The 17,520-nt window shown below is 53.5% G+C and overlaps 4 protein-coding genes across 4 annotated transcripts; all 4 read right to left on the bottom strand.

The window, feature by feature from the left end:
* Positions 1-2,498: 2,498 nt before the first annotated feature.
* CPAR01_05299 (RNA recognition domain-containing protein) lies at positions 2,499-3,794 on the bottom strand (the record flags this gene model as incomplete). Its single annotated transcript, XM_060489578.1, has 3 exons — positions 2,499-3,072; positions 3,238-3,587; positions 3,687-3,794. The coding sequence occupies 3 exons, from the start codon at positions 3,792-3,794 to the stop codon at positions 2,499-2,501; spliced, it is 1,032 nt and encodes a 343-aa protein (XP_060351044.1).
* Positions 3,795-4,843: 1,049 nt separating this feature from the next.
* On the bottom strand, positions 4,844-6,421 carry CPAR01_05298 (helix-loop-helix DNA-binding domain-containing protein; the record flags this gene model as incomplete). The annotated part of the gene is made up of 3 exons (XM_060489577.1): positions 4,844-5,202; positions 5,255-6,235; positions 6,307-6,421. 3 exons carry the CDS (start codon positions 6,419-6,421, stop codon positions 4,844-4,846), a joined length of 1,455 nt encoding a protein of 484 aa, XP_060351043.1.
* A 1,118-nt stretch (positions 6,422-7,539) lies between these two features.
* On the bottom strand, positions 7,540-7,797 carry CPAR01_05297 (uncharacterized protein; the record flags this gene model as incomplete). Its single annotated transcript, XM_060489576.1, has 1 exon — positions 7,540-7,797. The coding sequence occupies one exon, from the start codon at positions 7,795-7,797 to the stop codon at positions 7,540-7,542; it is 258 nt and encodes an 85-aa protein (XP_060351042.1).
* Positions 7,798-8,427: 630 nt separating this feature from the next.
* Positions 8,428-10,892, bottom strand: CPAR01_05296 (uncharacterized protein; the record flags this gene model as incomplete). The annotated part of the gene is made up of 8 exons (XM_060489575.1): positions 8,428-8,572; positions 8,633-8,682; positions 8,737-8,882; positions 9,214-9,306; positions 9,402-9,584; positions 10,002-10,160; positions 10,262-10,652; positions 10,701-10,892. 8 exons carry the CDS (start codon positions 10,890-10,892, stop codon positions 8,428-8,430), a joined length of 1,359 nt encoding a protein of 452 aa, XP_060351041.1.
* Positions 10,893-17,520: the final 6,628 nt, after the last annotated feature.

Genomic DNA, 17,520 nt, shown 5'->3' with positions numbered 1-17,520 from the left:
CCGTCAATGGCTAGCGATATTCGGGAATCTAAGACTTCCAAAATCCAAGAGGTATGAGTTATTTAATTCCAATGATTATCATGATCAGGGCTGTCAAGTATACATATGCATCTCCAGCATTTGCGTTGGTGAAGACAAGCTTCATCCAACATCACGATCTCAAAGTTTTGCTCTTACCTTTCATAATCCAGCTTTCGGCCGCGGTCACCAAGCAAGCAAGCTCGAATCCTCAACGGGATAATCGGCCGGTTGGCCCAATGGCAAGGCGTCTGACTACGATTCAATCAGTTATCAGGAGATTCTGGGTTCGACCCCCAGGCTGGTCAAAATTCTTTTGCGCTTGCTTGCAGATTTTTTTTCCTTGACTCGATTTTTTTTTTGGGCGCCGGTGCGTTGGTGGGAAAACGCATGTCGGGAGTGGGCTGGCCGGGCCTCTGACCAACCAGAATCATCTGTCGCGACGAATTTGGAAGAAAATCTAAAACGGTGTGTTGGATTTTTTTGGAGAAAGGTATCCGGTATCCATCCGTACGGATAGCTTGGACCGGGGGAGGGGGGGGGGCCTCGGGACAGGCGGGTCTTCCACCGTTTTCCCACCGACGTCGAAAAGGTATCAACCCATGCGTCTACATGGGACGGCATGGGCGCGAGAGAGCTTCGCGCGTTTATAGCGTGTCGCGATCAAAGTTTCCCTATAATACGTGTATTCGCGACGGGTACAGAGTACTTCGTAGATATTCGCTACTTTTCAACGGCGATGCCGTGATGTTGCCTGATCACGCCCCCCTTTTCCTATTTGAGGAACCTTTCTAGAAGGGGGCGGACGGACCTTCTATGCTATCAAGGAGAAACATTGCGGGGGATAATGTGGTAACTTGTATGAACCCAGGGCGCAGGGGATGGGGGTGGGAAAAGGGGAGTGAACGTGCGAAAAAAGGCTGAAAGTTAGGAACGGGTACGGATATCAATCAGTAGGATCGTGACTTCGTGAGTCCCGTTGTGACAAGGAAGGTGGGCGCGGGTATTCCGTTGTCATCTATCCATTCTTCTCTTGAATTCTCGCGAGAAAAGAAACTGACTCGGGTTGGGGGGTGGGGACCAGAACAGGAACCGGGGCCGGGGGCCGGTGGGTGGGTGTGTTTGCTCTCCTTGCGGGGCTTGCGGCCGGAGGAAGCAGCAAGATCATCATCCTTCACAGACCTGACCTTCAGGAACGGGAGACCGGGTCAAGGGGGAGGGCGGAGGGGGAAGTTCAGTCCGCAGGGCGGACCATGTGTTGCGAGAATGGCTAAATAGATTGCTCACGTTCGCCTTGACCGATGGCGATCCAGGAACACAGAGTACTCCGTACACTATAGAAGAATCAAGGAGGCAAGAAGAAGCTTTGGCCAGCTCCCTTGTCCGTCGTTGCCCATCAGAGAAAGTTTTCTCCATGGGCCCTCTCGTGTAAAGTCATGCCGATTAAAGGCAGGGCCCATGGGGGTGATGGACTTGACGGATCATCGCGGACAGAGGTCATCCATCCAAGAGTAGCATGTCGGGCGCGAGCAAGGTCATGGCTACGAAATACAAGCCTCTACATAAGAACGGGGGGGGGAAAAAAAGTCCCCGTTCTTTTTTTTTCTCCCTCTCTTTCTCTTTTGGCCGGGTGCCGGGATCCAACATATATCTCAGGAGTCACAGCTGCCCGTCTGATCCATAGCCGGCCGGTCTTCATGGACATGAGAACGCTCCGGGCCCCGAAAGAAGGTCGGTGCCCCCCCCCCCTCCCTCGCTTCCTGTTCTGTTCTGTTCTGCCCGGGCTCCCATGCCGAACGTTTCCGTCGGTCCTTCGTCCCGATATCCCGTGCTGCCCGTTCGGAGTAAGGTGAGTAAGGTAAGGTGAGAAGACAGCCTTGCCAAGGTAAAATGGACATCGGCGATTAGATAGCGAGCTCACGCACGGCTTTGAGCACTTTCGACCACGCTTGAGATGACACAAGGTGATAGACGTCAGTTGAAAGCAAAGCAAGTCAAAAGGTCTAGAGCAAATCATAACTGAAGTAGAGATATTACATTTTTTATACATGAAGATATGCCATGTATGCCCAAGATAAGCCCATGCTAAGCAAGAAAGGGCCTTCTTTTCTAGAGTTCGTATGATACAAATGCCCTTGTTCGGCTTTCAAGTTATTCATCGTTGCGTAAGGAGATGTGTCCCATCTTTTCTCCAAACACTTTTCTTTCCCATTTTCCGCCCTGAGATCTTTTTTCCCCCTCCAGACAGCTTAGGACGCTCTCTCTTCAGTCATCCCTGACGCTTTTTCCCGCTAGGAAAAAAGCCACAAAAAGTAGAAAAAATACAACACATCAGAAGATCTTGTACATGGGCCATTGAAAGGCCTTCAGCCACCGGGACATAAAATCATCGACGCCTTCTTGAGCTCACAAGAAGGGTCCTCGTCGAAATCTTTTGTTCATCTTGCCAGCCGATACACCCAACACCCTAAAAAGGTAGTTTAGGCATTCCAGTTGTTCTGCTGTACGCCAGCCTCGGGCTTCGTCTCCTTCTGCGCCTCCTCAGCCTGGGCGTGCTCGCTCTCGACGCGCTCCTCAATCTCCTTCGACGAGTCCCTGTCGCTGCGGCGACGAGGGGTGGAACCGGGGGCGTACCCGGTAGCCAGCTTGCGACCGTGAATCTCAGTCTGGCTGAGGACCTCCATGGCCGCCGTCGCCGCCTCGACGGAGTGGAAGTCGGCGTGGGCGAAACCGCGCGGCCAGCCCGTCGCGCGGTCCACGGCGACGCGGACGTCCTTGACGCCCTCGAGGTTGGCAAAGAGGTCGTTCATGTCTTTATCTGAGGCCTCGAAGGAGATGTTGCCGACGTAGACGGTCGCTGTGGGAGGGCCGTCGTAGACGCTCTTTCTGGTCGCTCTGTTGTCGTTGTTTCTCCCGCGACTTTCCCTGGCGGGTCTGCTTGCGTTTGCGTCGCGGGCCTTGGCAACGATGCGGCGGCCGTGCCAAAAGGTTCCGTCGACGTTCTCGGCAGCCTCCTTCACGGACTCGGGGGTCTTGAAGTAGACAAAGCAGTAGCTAAAAGAGAAAAGATCCATAGGTTAGCCCCTGATCGACTGGAGATGGACAGTATTCACATGTGCGTCTCCTCATCCTTGCAGAACGGAAGCTAGAACCATGAAGGGGAAGGAAGATAAGAAGCCGGAAGCTGCGTCAGGGGATCCAAGGTATTTTGAGACATACCTCTTCTTAGGAGGCATCGAAACGCCGACAACCTCGCCGTACTTGGAGAAAGCCTCGCTCAGCTCCTCGGGCTTGACATCGAAAGAGTAGTTTTGGACAAAGAGGACGTTGTCGCTGGGCTCCTGTCTCCGGCCCCTCTGCTCGGTACGGCGGATGGCTCCCTCGGCTTGGTCATCTTCACGGAACGCAATGGAACGGGAGAATGCTCTCGGCGCCGCGGCGGAGAAGGATCTGGCGGCGGCAGCGGCGTTCAGGGCACGCAGAGCAAAGGAGACGGTCTGGGACTTGGGCGCAGCGGCGGCGGCGACCGAGCTGGTGAAGGCGGCGCGAGTGGCCGTGCGACGGATAGACTGCCTGACGTAAGGGAAAAGATTGCAATTAGCTTTCTTCAATCATGGAATCGCTGCCAAGTGCAACATGGCCGGAACAATATGTAGCAGAGTACTTACATATTGGAGTAATGTGATGGGAGAATGGTAGACGGATTGATAGATTAAGAGAGTGAGACGGAAAGGGTGAAGGGCGAGATGATGTGGTGTGCAGATTGAGATTTCCATGGGCGAACGAGAAATTTTGGGATTACCGTGTCGAGGGTCGCGGCGATAAGATACGCTAGCCTCATTGAGACCTAGCGTATTTCGGCCGAGTACCCACTTGGAGTCCAGCTATGGAACCTTGGCCAAGCGGCGCATCATGCCTCCTTGTTAACGCATGTCAACCTTAACTTTTCGTCTTCGCCATTCATTCATACAATGAGTCGGTCCAAGATTATGATATTGCAACAGAACTGATATTCGCAGTTATCCCCCACCCCGCCTGGGAAGAGATTGTGATTGGTAGCTTCCATGGCCACTCGCTTCCAGGGAGAGACCTAAGCTCGTCTCTGGGAAAACAAATTCAAACGCTGGTTTCCCTTCGGTATCCCCCACCTGACCAAATAGGAGAGGGATGATCCATAATCTCCATCAGTCATTGAACCTGCCACCGAGTTTCCCTATATAATTTTTTTTTCTTGCCGGAGTACAGCAATGGACCACACAGCATGCACCCTAGATGCCCGCATCGCCGTCCCATTGACCAACGCGTAGGTATATACACCTGGCTCTCCGTACCGTTCCCGCCTCGGCCTTCTTGAGCCTTGCCCACCCACCCCCCAAAACAGATGAAACATAGGACGCCGTCTTGCTTTTTTTATCTACTGACCAAGGACGAGGGTATATTGTCGTCCCCCGGTATCAGTAATGAACTGGAGGAGCCGATCTCAACGGAACCTGTGAGCCAGTGGCACACTCAGGTATCGATACATTCGACACAAAAAGAAACAAACAAACAGCCCGCCAAATGGCATTGTGGAGCATAACGCATTCCAACAGAGGCACAGAACTGTAATAGAACACGCAGACCTCCATGTGAGGCCGCGAACATGTGTTTGGGTATAGGTAGGTTGATCCTGCAGGCTCTTTGCCTACGGGGTTGCTGCATGAGCGGCTTGTTGGCCCACGAGTGTGTGCCGCGGCGAGTGCCTGGGGCACGCTGCGTCGCATGATATGGTCATGTACATGATGACGGTTGATTCTTCCTTGCCTCTTCAGACTTTAATACGGGCTCAGTACCTCTCGGGACGATAGCCGTTAACTCTGGGAGCCTCATACTGGACGCCCGTCATGGAGTCGGGGTTGGGCATGTTGCCGTTTAGCCCTCGGATTGGCGGCAACTCACGGCGAGCCGCGTAAGGATCCGCCTGATACCCTACCGCTTGGGGGGGAGGGACTTGAGATTGAGGCGGCGCCTGGCCTGTGGGGGATTGCTGTAGCCTCGTGTTGTGCAACTCATTCTGGAGACGCTGAATGTCTACACGCAAGTTGTGGTTGTCTTGTCGGAGACCGTCGTTTTCCTGAGCCAACGTTGTGTTTTGCGACTGCACCATGCGCATGACGTCTGCCATTCGTTGATGCTCGGAAATGGCTATTTCAGATCAGTATCTGCTCCAAAAACGATACGGTTGCATGTGACGAACCTTTGGTAAGAATTTCCCACTTGGAGGCTTTTGAACCTCGTTCCTGTGGCATCAAGTCACGCAGTTGATCGAACAATTCCTTCATCTCAGTCCTTCTCTTGCGTTCCGCCAACTTGTGACTCTTACGCAGCTCGGGCGTGCGGCTGTAGGGTTGTGAGCCCGTCCGCGAGGCTGCGTCGTCGTCGCGCAAATCCCCAATTTGCTTGTGCTGCAACGAGTGGTGATGAACCGGAGGGAAGTCGGAAGAGGTGCTTGATAGACGGTTGTTGAAGTCGGCAGGCTCGTCCAAACGTCTTTGGCCAGGCGGTAGTCTCGATTCCGTGGTGAACTGGCTACTAGCTATGGACTCGGCGATACTGCTACGTCTAGAGTCCAAGTATTGCTCGTGGTGGCTGATTCGTTGTATCTCTTCCTCTGGGAAAGCCCACGCCTGACCCTTGGTGGGCTCCGCAGCTCGGGCGATGTTGCTCGTCGCGGGGCCTGTGATGGCCGGTGCGGTCCGGATGATCTTTGGGTGCTCGGGGTTCCTGTCGCTGCTGGGCTGGTATCCATTGGAGATACGGTGTACGGAAAGATTGTCCAAACCGGGGCGAGGGTTGCGCTGCTGGTTGAGAGTATTCTGAATTGAAGTAGTCGACTGGTTGTGACTAGCGTAGGGCGAGTTCCCGCCCAATCTCATGTCGTGAAAACCCTGATTTATCCGGCTGTCCACACTCTCTCTTCGAGAACCAGGCCCCATGATGTCGTGAACCACTCCAGAATCCAGGGATGTCGGGCGCTCGAATCGACGCGGGTCAGCACTGCCGGGGGTTGTTGGCGATACCATGGCGGCGACGCTCATGTTGCTCTGCCCAGGCGACACCAGCTGAGGGATCATGTTAGCCGTGACAGGCGAAGGTGTCTTGTCTGCCAGCGAAGATTGGTAGCCCGACCCCGTGGGGCTGAGGGCATGGTGCACAACGCCTGATGCCGCAGAGTTATCTATGGGAGAAAAAAGCGTTAGTTGCGCCCCCTCCAACGCGAGCGTTTCTATCTTTTTATGTCCAACGTACGCTTGCTTGAGGCATCTGTACTCGAATAATAAGCCGAGTCGCGGTTTTCGTCTGGGTTCAGTACCCCTGCTAATCCCGCAGGAAGCTTCTGTGAAGCTGGTCGCTGTCCGTCCATGTTGTATTTCGATGACTATCTCTGGTATGATGGCAAATGAAGCGAGACCAATAGTCGTCGTGATATACTTGGATCGAGTTCGGTGGTCGAAATGGAGGTCAAGTTAAAGAGTGGCCAGAGCGAGGCGAAGCGAAGCGAGGCACAGGAAGGGTGATAAAGTAGGCAGAGCCCAGTGTATAGCGAAAACGTGGCGAACAATTAGATTGTCCGGGGTCGAGTTGCGCTGGACATGCGAAAGCAGCAGCCTCTCTGTAGGCGTCTGAGAGCGCAGGCTGCTCGATTGGTGGGATTGTTTGGATAACGAACGGAAGGTGTTGATGAGAGGGGGAAGAAAGGCGCGGTGAGGGTGGGATGGAGAGGATTGAATAAAGACGAGGCCGAGGAGCAAGGAGGAGAGGTCTAGTAAACTCGAAGGTCGGCCGGCGTACAGTAGGTAGAGAGAGAGAGGTAGAGGCGAGTGGAGGAGAAAGACGTATCGAAGCAGGCAGTTTCAAGATTGGGAAGACGGTAGCTGGGGGTGGAGGGGATAAGATGGAATTGAGCAGGCGGGAGCGCTAGGTAGGCAGGGTGGGTGGGTGACTTGTTGGCCTGAGCAGACGAGCAGAAGGAGACTCAACCCGGAAGAAAGAAAGCTGGGATCCAGACTGCGAGAGAAAAAAAAAAAAGAGAGAAGCAGCGACAGGCGGCGGCCTTGGAACCGGGGTAGGAGGGGAGGAGAAGAACAGAGGATGCACAGGATAGGACAGGACAGGATAGGACAGGACAGGATAGGACAGGATAGGACAGGACAGGATAGGACAGGATAGGACAAGCCCGGGACAGGGCAAGACAAGACAGGGTTTCTGGGTACAGGGGAGGGGGGAGTGAAGCTAAATCAAAGTCTCTCGCTCCTCTTTCTGTCTTGTCTGTCTGCCTCTGTTTCTGTGTGTACAGACACTGTCTCCCGTTTCCTTCTCTCTTCTCTCCCCTCAAGCTCTCTCCCTCGCTCTCTCTTCACCCCAGTGCTTTTTCTTCTTAGTCTTTCGCATCCATAGCGACTTGGATGAAGTGTCGCTGCTGCTGCTGGAAAGAGAGCGAACGGCACTGCTTGAATTTCGCTACTACCATCTACCCAGTGCCTAGATAAGTACGCACAAAGCGAGGTATATTGTACAGTACAGAGTACCGCTCAGGTAGCTAGCTACCTCTCTGTCTCTGTGTCTATATCCGTAAGTATTTCTGCCCAGCAGCGGCAAAAACCACACATGAGCACCCCTCTTCTCTCCGCCAAGGAGGAAAAAATAGACAGCGGAATAAATGACAGAGAAAAAGGTGGGTAGGTACTGAATCATTTGCGGCTTGCCCTGGCGCCCATACGGCTCTGACATTGTTATCATGAAAGCCGCCGTCTCCAACCTCTCGTTGAGTCTCAAAAGTAGAATCGTTGCTGCTACATACCTTATGGTAGGTACGGATAGGTACTTATTCCTGCATCTTTGCCTTCGCTTTCCGCAGCTGTGGCCTGCCCGCTCGAAAATAAGGTATGCCAACGTATTGTAGCGCTACTCTGGGCGGGCAGAGCCACCTGGAATAAGGTGCAAGTAACCCGATCGAGTGCAGGTATCCATGCCTTCTGCGGCGTGCCAGTCGATGTCGCTGGCTGCTACCCAGATAGCTCACGCCTCCGAGGTAGACCCAGAGCATCGCATAGGGGGGGGGGGTCTGGCGTTCGCGATGAGGCAGACGAGAAAAGTACTTTGCCCTCAGGTATTCAAGACTCACTTTTCTCTGGACGTGCCTTGGGGGTGTCACCCCGTCCACCTCTCTGCCATAACCATGCCGCACGGCGCCACGGTGGACGACGTGGCGGCACAGCCGAACCCTGCTCGGGGGTTTTTGGGCACGCATGGGCGCTGTTCACGTTTCTTATTTCCCGGACTCGGCGGTAGCGAGTACTTGTGATGTTTGTCCAGCCCCAAGGCAGCCATCCCTGTCCTGATACCAGCATGGCAAGCCATATGGCCTTGCTAATGTACCCATACACACGCCGTCCGCCGCACGCCCTCGTGGATGTCCCATACCACGCTGGGAAGCTCGAGGGGGAGGACGTCTCCGATGGAAGTGGGGTCGCGGCCCTCACATGCATCGAGCATCTGTTTGTCGTGTGGCATCCTGGGGAAGGTTTTTGCTAATAGCTCTATGTGGTGTGCGTGTGCGTATGCATCCGCGTACATTTGTCGTCCAAGTGTAAGTAGCTGGACAAAAGCCTCCCGTCTGTTCAACTGCTCGACGGTTTAGTGGACCCTGGGGCATCATACAGGGCTCCGGGTCCGTACCTTACTCTGCCCCTTCCAATTTGTGCCCTGCAATTTCACAGTCTTGTGTTGCTGTTCGCCGTTATGAAGATCTTTGGCAGTGGCATTCTTCTCCCTTCTAGCACGCTCAAAGCGGACCATAGAGCTGCGCATCATGAGGATTAATGCTGCATTGAGTACAGCAGGATGACAGCGCCAGCCGCAATGGCCATATCGCAATGTGCGTATGCGTACTTGAGCGTGTGACGCTATCGGTAAACGGTTGAAATGACGACTGTGCTCTGAAGAAACAACAGTGCCAGGGCCGCACCATGCCATGCCGTCGATGCCATGGCTAGCCAGATCACGCCGGTATGTTGGTCAGATCAGGCCGCCCCAAAGACGGGTCTCGGGCAGCGCAAAATAGGTATTTGCAGGAAAGGAGAGCCCAACAGCAAAAGGGATCGAAAATGACGGCGGATCTGATGACGGGCCCGCTGTTTTCATGTTTCGTCTCACAATGATCGAGACCAAATGCCACCCAGTTCGGGGCTTGCGAACTGGCGGGGGCCAGAAGAAACTTGAGAGGCTTGGCGGGCCTGGTCTGCGTGACTGCGAGAAAAGGCCCATCAAGATGGAAAAAAAAAAGTGAACAAGGCCGGACCGATCGTATTGGCATTCCAACAGTGCGCAACAAACGCCATCACCGTCATCTAGGCCTCGCTCTTGCGCTTCGGACTCGGAATCCGGTCCGGTCCCTGCATCAGACTTCAACGTCGGGGTTGTTCGCAGCCATGCCATGATCGCCAGTACCAGGACAGGTATCTGTAGGCCGTCGTACTTTTGTCGAAGAACCTTGGCAACCCGGTTGAGGAACTTGGGATGCCATTCTAGGCACAGCGGTCAAGGGGCCGGCCGAGAATTCCAGCGGTATCAACAATGACCGAGGCCTGATGCTGCCCTATATGTGACGACTTTAACTCAACATGGTGTCAATTTTCGGTCGAGGTGTTCTTTGCAGCAATGTGCAATAATTGACGAGCTGCTGCGATCCATGTATTTGCTTGTCCTTGGTGCCTGAGCCCGCTTGTGAAATGCAGGTATGTATACATGGGTATAATAGGCTGCTAATGACAGTAGTGCGTTGCGCTGCGTCATGGTATTGGTGCGATGGTCATTCCGTGCAGGCATGCGTGTGTAGCAATTGATATCCTGAATGCCGACTTCATCGTGAATTGCGGATACACGCAGCACCGACGCCGATGGGGTTTTGAAATCTTAGGCCCAGGGTCCCCTCATCAACAAACCCGTATCCTGACTGAAGGGATTTGGGTTAAGTAGTCGTAGGAGAACAGGGCCACCAGCCAACAGGGCTTGCCCCCGGTCCCGGGGACGAGACGGAAGAGGACGGCGTTTCTTGTCATCCCGGTTGGACGGCGGCCACAGTGACAGAGCCAGCATCGAATCTAAAGATGGTCCAGTGGTCAGACCAGGGTGTCAGTCCTCGAAACTCAAGCCTCAAGTTGGTAGCCGTACTCCGTTGTGTATCTGTAAATGAAGAGAGAACAGCAGTGGACGGACTGCCCTTTGGTGGGAGGCACTGTAGGGCAGGTGGTGGTGAAGGTGGGCACCATCAGGAGGGCCTGACATAGCATGGCTACCGCGTGCGGAGCTGGTAGCGGCCATAGCATATCAAGACGGGCCTCGAGGTGGTTGCTTGCCATGCTTGCCTCGTGCGTAACGGGCTGGGAACAAGCTGGGAGCGGCACCGTTTGCGACGGGCGATGGGCGATGGGCGATGGGCGATGCGGGATGTGCACGTCCATTCGTGGATGACGGATCCATCCCGCCATGTCAATATTCCAGGCGACTGGGTTTGAGCCGATCGGTCCCATGTGCATTCCATGCGGTACAGCGCCTGTGAGGATGCCGTACCACCACCGACAAAGGTTCCCGACCTAGGACTAGTCGGCCAAGCGCGGTGGATAGACGTAAGCAGAGCGCACCTCCGTCGGCCGTCCAAGCATGAAAACGATGGGCCGGGGGAGAAATCGTTCTTGGTCAGATCCAGCCGAGATCAGGTCCGTGAAGAAGCGGCACGAGAGGGAGGCAAGGAGGGACCCGGATCTTTGGAGCCAGAACCCTGACATCCGTGTCTCGGGGTTGTCTGTTTCGTTTTTTTGGTTTTGCCGAACCATGGTAAAGCAACATGTGGTGATGCAAGGTAGACGGTGATGGTGTCGGATACTGGGCACCAACGTGGCAATCACCATCCGTAGCCAGCTTGGCAGGTCATATGGGATTGCATCGTCTGTTCTTTGCTCGGGGACTGTAGTGTAGGAAGTCAGAAACAGAGGCTGCTCCACCAAAGACCGTCGCGAGCAATGTTGATATGGTCTGTACGGGTACAGATTTTGTGCTTGGATGCTAGTTATTTCGGATTCTAACACGACGGGTGAGCAACCTTAGTGTTGTTTTTCTTTTTACCAATATCCTTTGGTGATGTGTGTGTGTGTGAGCGTGTGAGAAAATAGGGTATTGGCTCTAAGGTAGGGGGATGCAGCACCGTTTGTCCAAGATCAGGCAAGAATGCTCCCGTCGTTAGTCCATGGAGCCTTCCCGGGCAATTTCGCATACCTTCCACTTCCTTCCAGGTCTGCTTCGCACTTTCCGTCAGGACTCCAACATTCGTGTCTAAACCTCTGAGGGCACAGTGTCTGCAGATCAAGAGCAAGGTAGGTAAACACTAGGTATCTGAGGGAAAAGTGACCAGCAGTAGCCAAGGAGTGAAGTTGAGCGAGAGCTCTATAGCAAGTGGAGGTATCACGGTATGTCGAAGTCCACCCAAAGGGTCTTTAGTGTTGGCGTCTTCGTCTGTCGCGGCATGCAAGACAATAAGATACCCCACGTTTGATTCGGTGTTTCCAAATCGCTCGACAGGTCTTGCGAATATTGGCCAAGTGTCTCTGTCTTTTTTCGAGGGCTCTCGCCTGTACAGTGTATATGGATACACACAATAGGTCTGGGTACCGTTTTCTTAGTCCTTTTCCCTTCCCGCAGCCAGTGACAGAAGAGGGCTAGACCGTCGAGTAGACTTGGAAGTTGAGACACTAGGCTACTACCGTCGCTGAGTATTCTTTCTGTGAGCTGTACAGGTCAACAGGCCGTGTCCCGGAACTGGTCATGTCCGCGCCTCGGTGGCTGGGTCTAGAGGCGGCTGCGTTGGGATAGTGCAAGAGGCGTGGTCCTGTGTGTGTTGAGAGATGGCGCCTGGCTCCAGGTACCGACCGTACTGACTAGGGAGCCTCGTGCCGAGTGGGGGAAACTGGTTTAGTTTTTCTTTCCGTCTCTTTCTTGTTGCTCGCTTTCTTTTCTCTCCTTCGCCAAGGCACAATATGGTCCGCTTGATCAAACTGGCCGACTACGTACGTTAGCCCAACTGGAGAAACGGCGGTCGTCTTCACGTCAGTGTAGACTCGAGCTTGGCGACTTATTTCACAGCGCCAAGTGCGACGCAGTCCGTCTTGTTTGCGCCTGATGGTTAATATCCGAGGTACCTCAAGTAAGGGAAGCTTTTGAGGCTTGGAAACACCGCATGCAGCAATGTATTGTGTAAACAGTGTGTGAAAGCCTGGCTGATTGGAGCAGCTTGTCGAGAACGCCCATCACAAGGGCAAAAAGTACGTACCGACGATACGAAGCGCAAGGCGAACGACGGTGGGGAGAATGGTGGGTTCGGCAGGCACGGAGGGAGAGTGTGTGGGTGTGGGGAGGAAGGGCGGGCACAGAGGCTTCAGCTTGCTGCTTCAAGCTTGTGAGCTTCCACGACACTGAGCAGTTTCTGGACAAAGCGCCTCGGACAGCTCCCTTAGTCAGCCTCGCAACTCCAGGGCACGCACCTCCTCTGGCTCCTGCAAGGTGCGTGGGCTTAGGGATAGCCGTCACGCATTGTCCCGTCTCGGGTGTCAAGGTAAAAGTGACAAGTGGCTGATCTGATCTGCTGCACAGCCTCCTCCTCTCCCCAAATCTTATGTAATGAGCTATGCTAGCCAACCGGCAGCAAACTTGTCTATTCCGTTCTCCATCGTGCCATCGCTCCTCTGGATCCCATGTGCGATATCCCGATGACCACGTGCATTTTGTGCTGAATAGGTACGAGTACGTTTCTGGCACGGTACCCGTACAGAATAGATACTCTGCACATGCAACGCTAATCATGCCTTGGTCATATTCGTCCGCGAGCCAAAGTGCCTACCGCAGTGATCATCGGGCCGTATTTGTCTACTTGAGGTCTACGGATATTGTAAGTGTTTTGACCACTCACTTCTGAGCTATCCGTACTTGACGTCGAATTTCCTGCCGTCATCTCCCCACACAAAGGTCGTTGACAGCATGAGGAAGTACCCGTACCTGCCCTCGCAGGCTCGCTCCTTCCAGCAAATGTCTAGGTTCATCCATCCTCACGAAGCCGCCCAACCTTACCGTGCGGACACATCCAACCTCATGCTCCGCTACAACACCATCTTTGCACTTTATCTGACGGCCAGGCACCCTTTTCGCCATCCCCAGTCCCTGTCAGTTTCCGTCGTGGCATCGGCGCCACTTTTCACAGCTCATCATCCTGGCCTCTGCGAATACACACCGAGAACCTATCTGTACCAAGTACTCCGTGTTCTGCATACCACCGTGTATACGGGCACTCGAGCTTGAAGCAACGCAGCCCGGATGAGAGTTCCCCCTCTTCATTGCCGCAATCCCTCCCGCCCGGAGGCTTGTCGTCGATCGTTACTTCTTCGCCTTCTTTGCAGCCGCACTACACACACACGACACGATAATCAACACTCTTCCATTTGACACTATTTGACGTCTTGTTCTTAAATCGGACGTGGCCCTGTCGCGTCCTCACCCCAAGGGCACAAAGCCACCAATCCGACAGCAATCGGTCAACACCTATTCATCACCGCACGGCATTTGTTTGCCTACCCGCTTGGCCTACAAGGGTCTACCAATAGAATCAGCCATGTTGTTGAGCCTTCAGTCAGCCAAATCGTCGGGCCCGCTAAGAACCCTCCTCTTTTCTGCGCTGCCCTTCGAGGCTCCGATACCTTGACTCAGACAATCGCCGCGAGGAAAGGAATGAAATGATCGACAGTATTCGCCAAAATAAAGAAAGAGCTCGGGGCTTGCCTGCTTGTTGACGAACCCCTATCTCGGTATTCCCGTTTGGATTACATGGTCCAAGATCTTGGAGTTCCACCAAGAGCACTTACCTGGACAAGTCTCGTTGGCAGCACATTTGTCTACCAAAGATGCTCAGTCGGGAAGGGAACTGCCCTGTGCTGGCTAGAGGGAACCTTGTCTACAGCTCCTTGCTCAACCAGCCTTGCCAGAATTTTGGGATCAATCACGAACCACGATCGAGTGCAGCACTGCAGCGGCCTGCCATGCTCAGGTGGCCCGAGTTTTACGATACTTTGCGTCGGAACCCCCACATGGAACTAGCAAGAGCCTTGTGGGATACTTTCGGCAAAAGAATCGTTCAATACCCATGGCACCACGGCTAATGGACAGCGCTTGTCACAGCTGCGCCGATCTCACATTGCCCTTCATTGTGAAACTCACGCCGGATCAACCTTTAAAGAATTGCAGACTGGCGGCGGCTTTCCCGCCTGTGTGGCAAGCCATGAGCATAACTGACAGCATGGTAATGCAGTCAAGTAAACGATGCTAACAGTTCAATCCCGCTCAGCGACGCGCGATGGGAAGAACAACTCAACCGAGCGAGACACCTCCCAATCGAAAGGCCATGGTAATTACGGTGCGATACAGTATCCGTAATGGCCTTGCAACGGGACATCTTTCCGGACATAGGGATAATCACCATTCAACTACCCTTTCCCAGACGGCGGCCGTCCCTTACGAAATCCCATGTCTTGACTGACTCAAATGCATCACCCATTTGCGGCCCCAAATATGCTTGAGATTACATTTACATTGACTTCTAGGCAATACCGATCACTGGATTCACTTCAAGGGGCAAGCAAATAACGCATGGAACATATGAGGAATTGCGATACTCCGCTCAAGTTGATTCTTTGATCATCTCTGCAGCCGTTCGACCTTTTACTACAGGGATCGCGTCTGCTCAGCATTATCAAAGTCGAAGGCTCAGCCACACAGCAAGACTCAAGACCGAATTCTTAGATGCCTAGCTCCCTTGCGGTGCACCCTATCCATTTTTTATTTCCACACAGAACAGAACGCATCGACATTCGAGTCAAGTCCCCAGAAGAACATCCACTAACCTAGGAGGAGCACTCCATAAGAAAGAGATGCGAAAGACCACCACACAGTATCCGTAGACCAGCAAGCGTCAAGACTTTACATCGCACAGCTCATGTTCAGAGCGTCAGGCTCTCAGCAATGTTAGATAATCTCCGCCAAGAACCTCGCAGCTTCGGTCTGTTGTTGTACGGGTACTGGAATTGCCCGCTCTGTTTATTCCGAATACCTACGGAGTACTACTCAAACGCCTCACAGAACCTTGCTCGCGCTTCAAAAGACCCCAATCTGCATTGCAGGCCGGCCCTTGCAACCCGCTCTCTCCGGGATGCGGCAGCTTGCACATCATCATTAAACGCAAAAGAGTGGGTTTCTGTTAGTCGTCCCACGTGGAGGTTCGATGAAGGGAATCCGGCGGCGCCATGTCTAGGCGTGCATATCTCTCAACCTAGAAGGGAAAAGAATGAGACAAGCAAGACAAGTTAGCCGCTGGAGACATGACAGTTGAAGCTGGCCCAATGGAGTTCGTCTGCCAATGCAGTTATGGGCGTGTACGTACCTACATTGCTCCGTACGAGGCGCTTCGCGTTCGCTCATCTATCGACACACCATCAGTTCATACGGCACAGCGGCCTTGCGAGCTCTGGTATCGGGACTCCTTACTCAGACACTGTGTGAACCACACGTTCCCTTGAGGACGAGGGTGCGGGGCTGGGCCTCAGGGTTGGTGGGCAAAGGCTCTATGCGTTGCCTTTCCGCCCGTGTGACGGCCCATCGGTTCCTCAGATTTGTGTGCCACGTTTCTCCCACCTGCCAGTGTAGGATCTCCGCTGGCGTTCGCTTTGAGTGAGCCCATTGGGTGGTGTATCAACTCCCGGGGTACAACCCACCGGCGAGACCATCATACGTCCACACGAATGCAACCCACCGGACCAAGCTTGCAAGCATCCAGTCTCGGTACAATATCGATTGTTAGCATGCTTGCCTCTTCAACAGCAAAACAAGAATCTACTCTTAGATGGCAGACGAGGCCACATCTATGATCCAAGAGTCAGAGAGTGCTGTCGTTGCGAAGGGCTCCAAGAAGTCTCCACGGGGGCAGTTCCCAAATGTTTCTGATGCTGTAGAGACTTTGACCGACTCTTGTCAGATAGCTATCCAAAACCCACTTACTCCGTGCAAAGCGAGCCTCGTCTAGGGACCCGACGGTTTCTAATTGACTCGCAAACAATAGAGACGAACCAGTATATACGCATCGGTCTGCCCGTGGCGTGTTTGCTGCAATAGCGAGATGCACCGTACTGTTATAACAAAGGGTCGTCACTGGCACGATTACATCTCTTGCTGATACCACTGATTTTCGCCGCTTCCCCAGAGAAACGAGGACGACAATCCCCCGCACCCCGAAAGCAATCCATTCGCCGCCTCCACACACCGTTTGAGTATGGGTATATTGGTATGCAACTACACAGTGGCTTCTTGCACTCAACTTTGAGACGGTAGAGGGCTCTGCGCCTTCTGCTAGACCGCAAAACAGTTTACAGTCCAGTACACTGCGTAGCGACTCAGTGAATGCTCACAGTAAATGCCGCCTGGCGTCAGGGTCGCCCCTGGGAGGGATCGGACGGGCAATGCGAGGCCTTGTTCAAGCAATCTATCTGCACTGTATTTCGCCGACACAGAGCCGTCCATGGACCCCTGTGCCTCGCAAGACAGGATCACTGTGTCGGTCAAGGTCCGTTTTCGTCCAGATGGGATCGTTGCAGCGGAGACATCTACCGATTGAGAAGATCGTCATACCTTACCAAAAGCACCATGCTTCGACTTTCGCTACAATCCAGGGAAATTTTGGTTCGGAATAGGAAACTTTGCTCTTGAGGTTTCATGAGTCCAGTCAGGCAGTCTGAGGGTTCTCGAGTCCTCTTACATGTCGTCCAGTATTCGCACTGCTGATTGAGCATTGGGAAACCAAAATACACCACGTCTTCTTCTGTGCCATATTGAGACAGCCATTCTTGGGCATGCAGCTTGTCTCGCGCTGCCATTTGCAGAACGAAAAATCGGAGCAAGAAAGAGACAATAACAATAATAAACAACAATGACGCAGCTGGCATTCAAGCAGATTCGGTCGAATAATGATACCATCTCCGTCAGAAGCAGCATGCCAGTGAGCTCAAATACTCTCAGAGACTAACGAGAGCCTCTGTGAGCAAGCAAATAAGATAGGCGACTTCACTTCCTAGCCGAGGCCTGATACGATTATTGAAATCGAGTGCATCTCAGTCACGTTTTGACAGGGTATTAGCGGCCCAATACGGCATCAATCGCTTGACGAGATCGGCATCTGTGCTACCACAAATAGAGGACATTCACACGCCTGAGATCTAACGCCGCCGCGCACTGGCGCTGCTTGTGTCATCCTCGTCACAATCAATTCAGCTGTGACTACTCATTCCTGCGAATGTCGAGGGTTCAGCTGCCCTGATGGTTTCCTGGATTCAGTCGAGTCGTCCTTCCCTTGAATGTATGATTCGAGCTCGCCGA

The sequence above is a fragment of the Colletotrichum paranaense genome (assembly GCF_030867605.1).
Source record: "Colletotrichum paranaense strain IMI 384185 chromosome Unknown Scaffold_4.1, whole genome shotgun sequence".
NCBI lineage: Eukaryota > Fungi > Ascomycota > Sordariomycetes > Glomerellales > Glomerellaceae > Colletotrichum > Colletotrichum paranaense.
The sequence above is the reverse complement of the archived record's forward strand: the minus strand, read 5'-3'. Positions and strand labels throughout refer to the sequence as shown.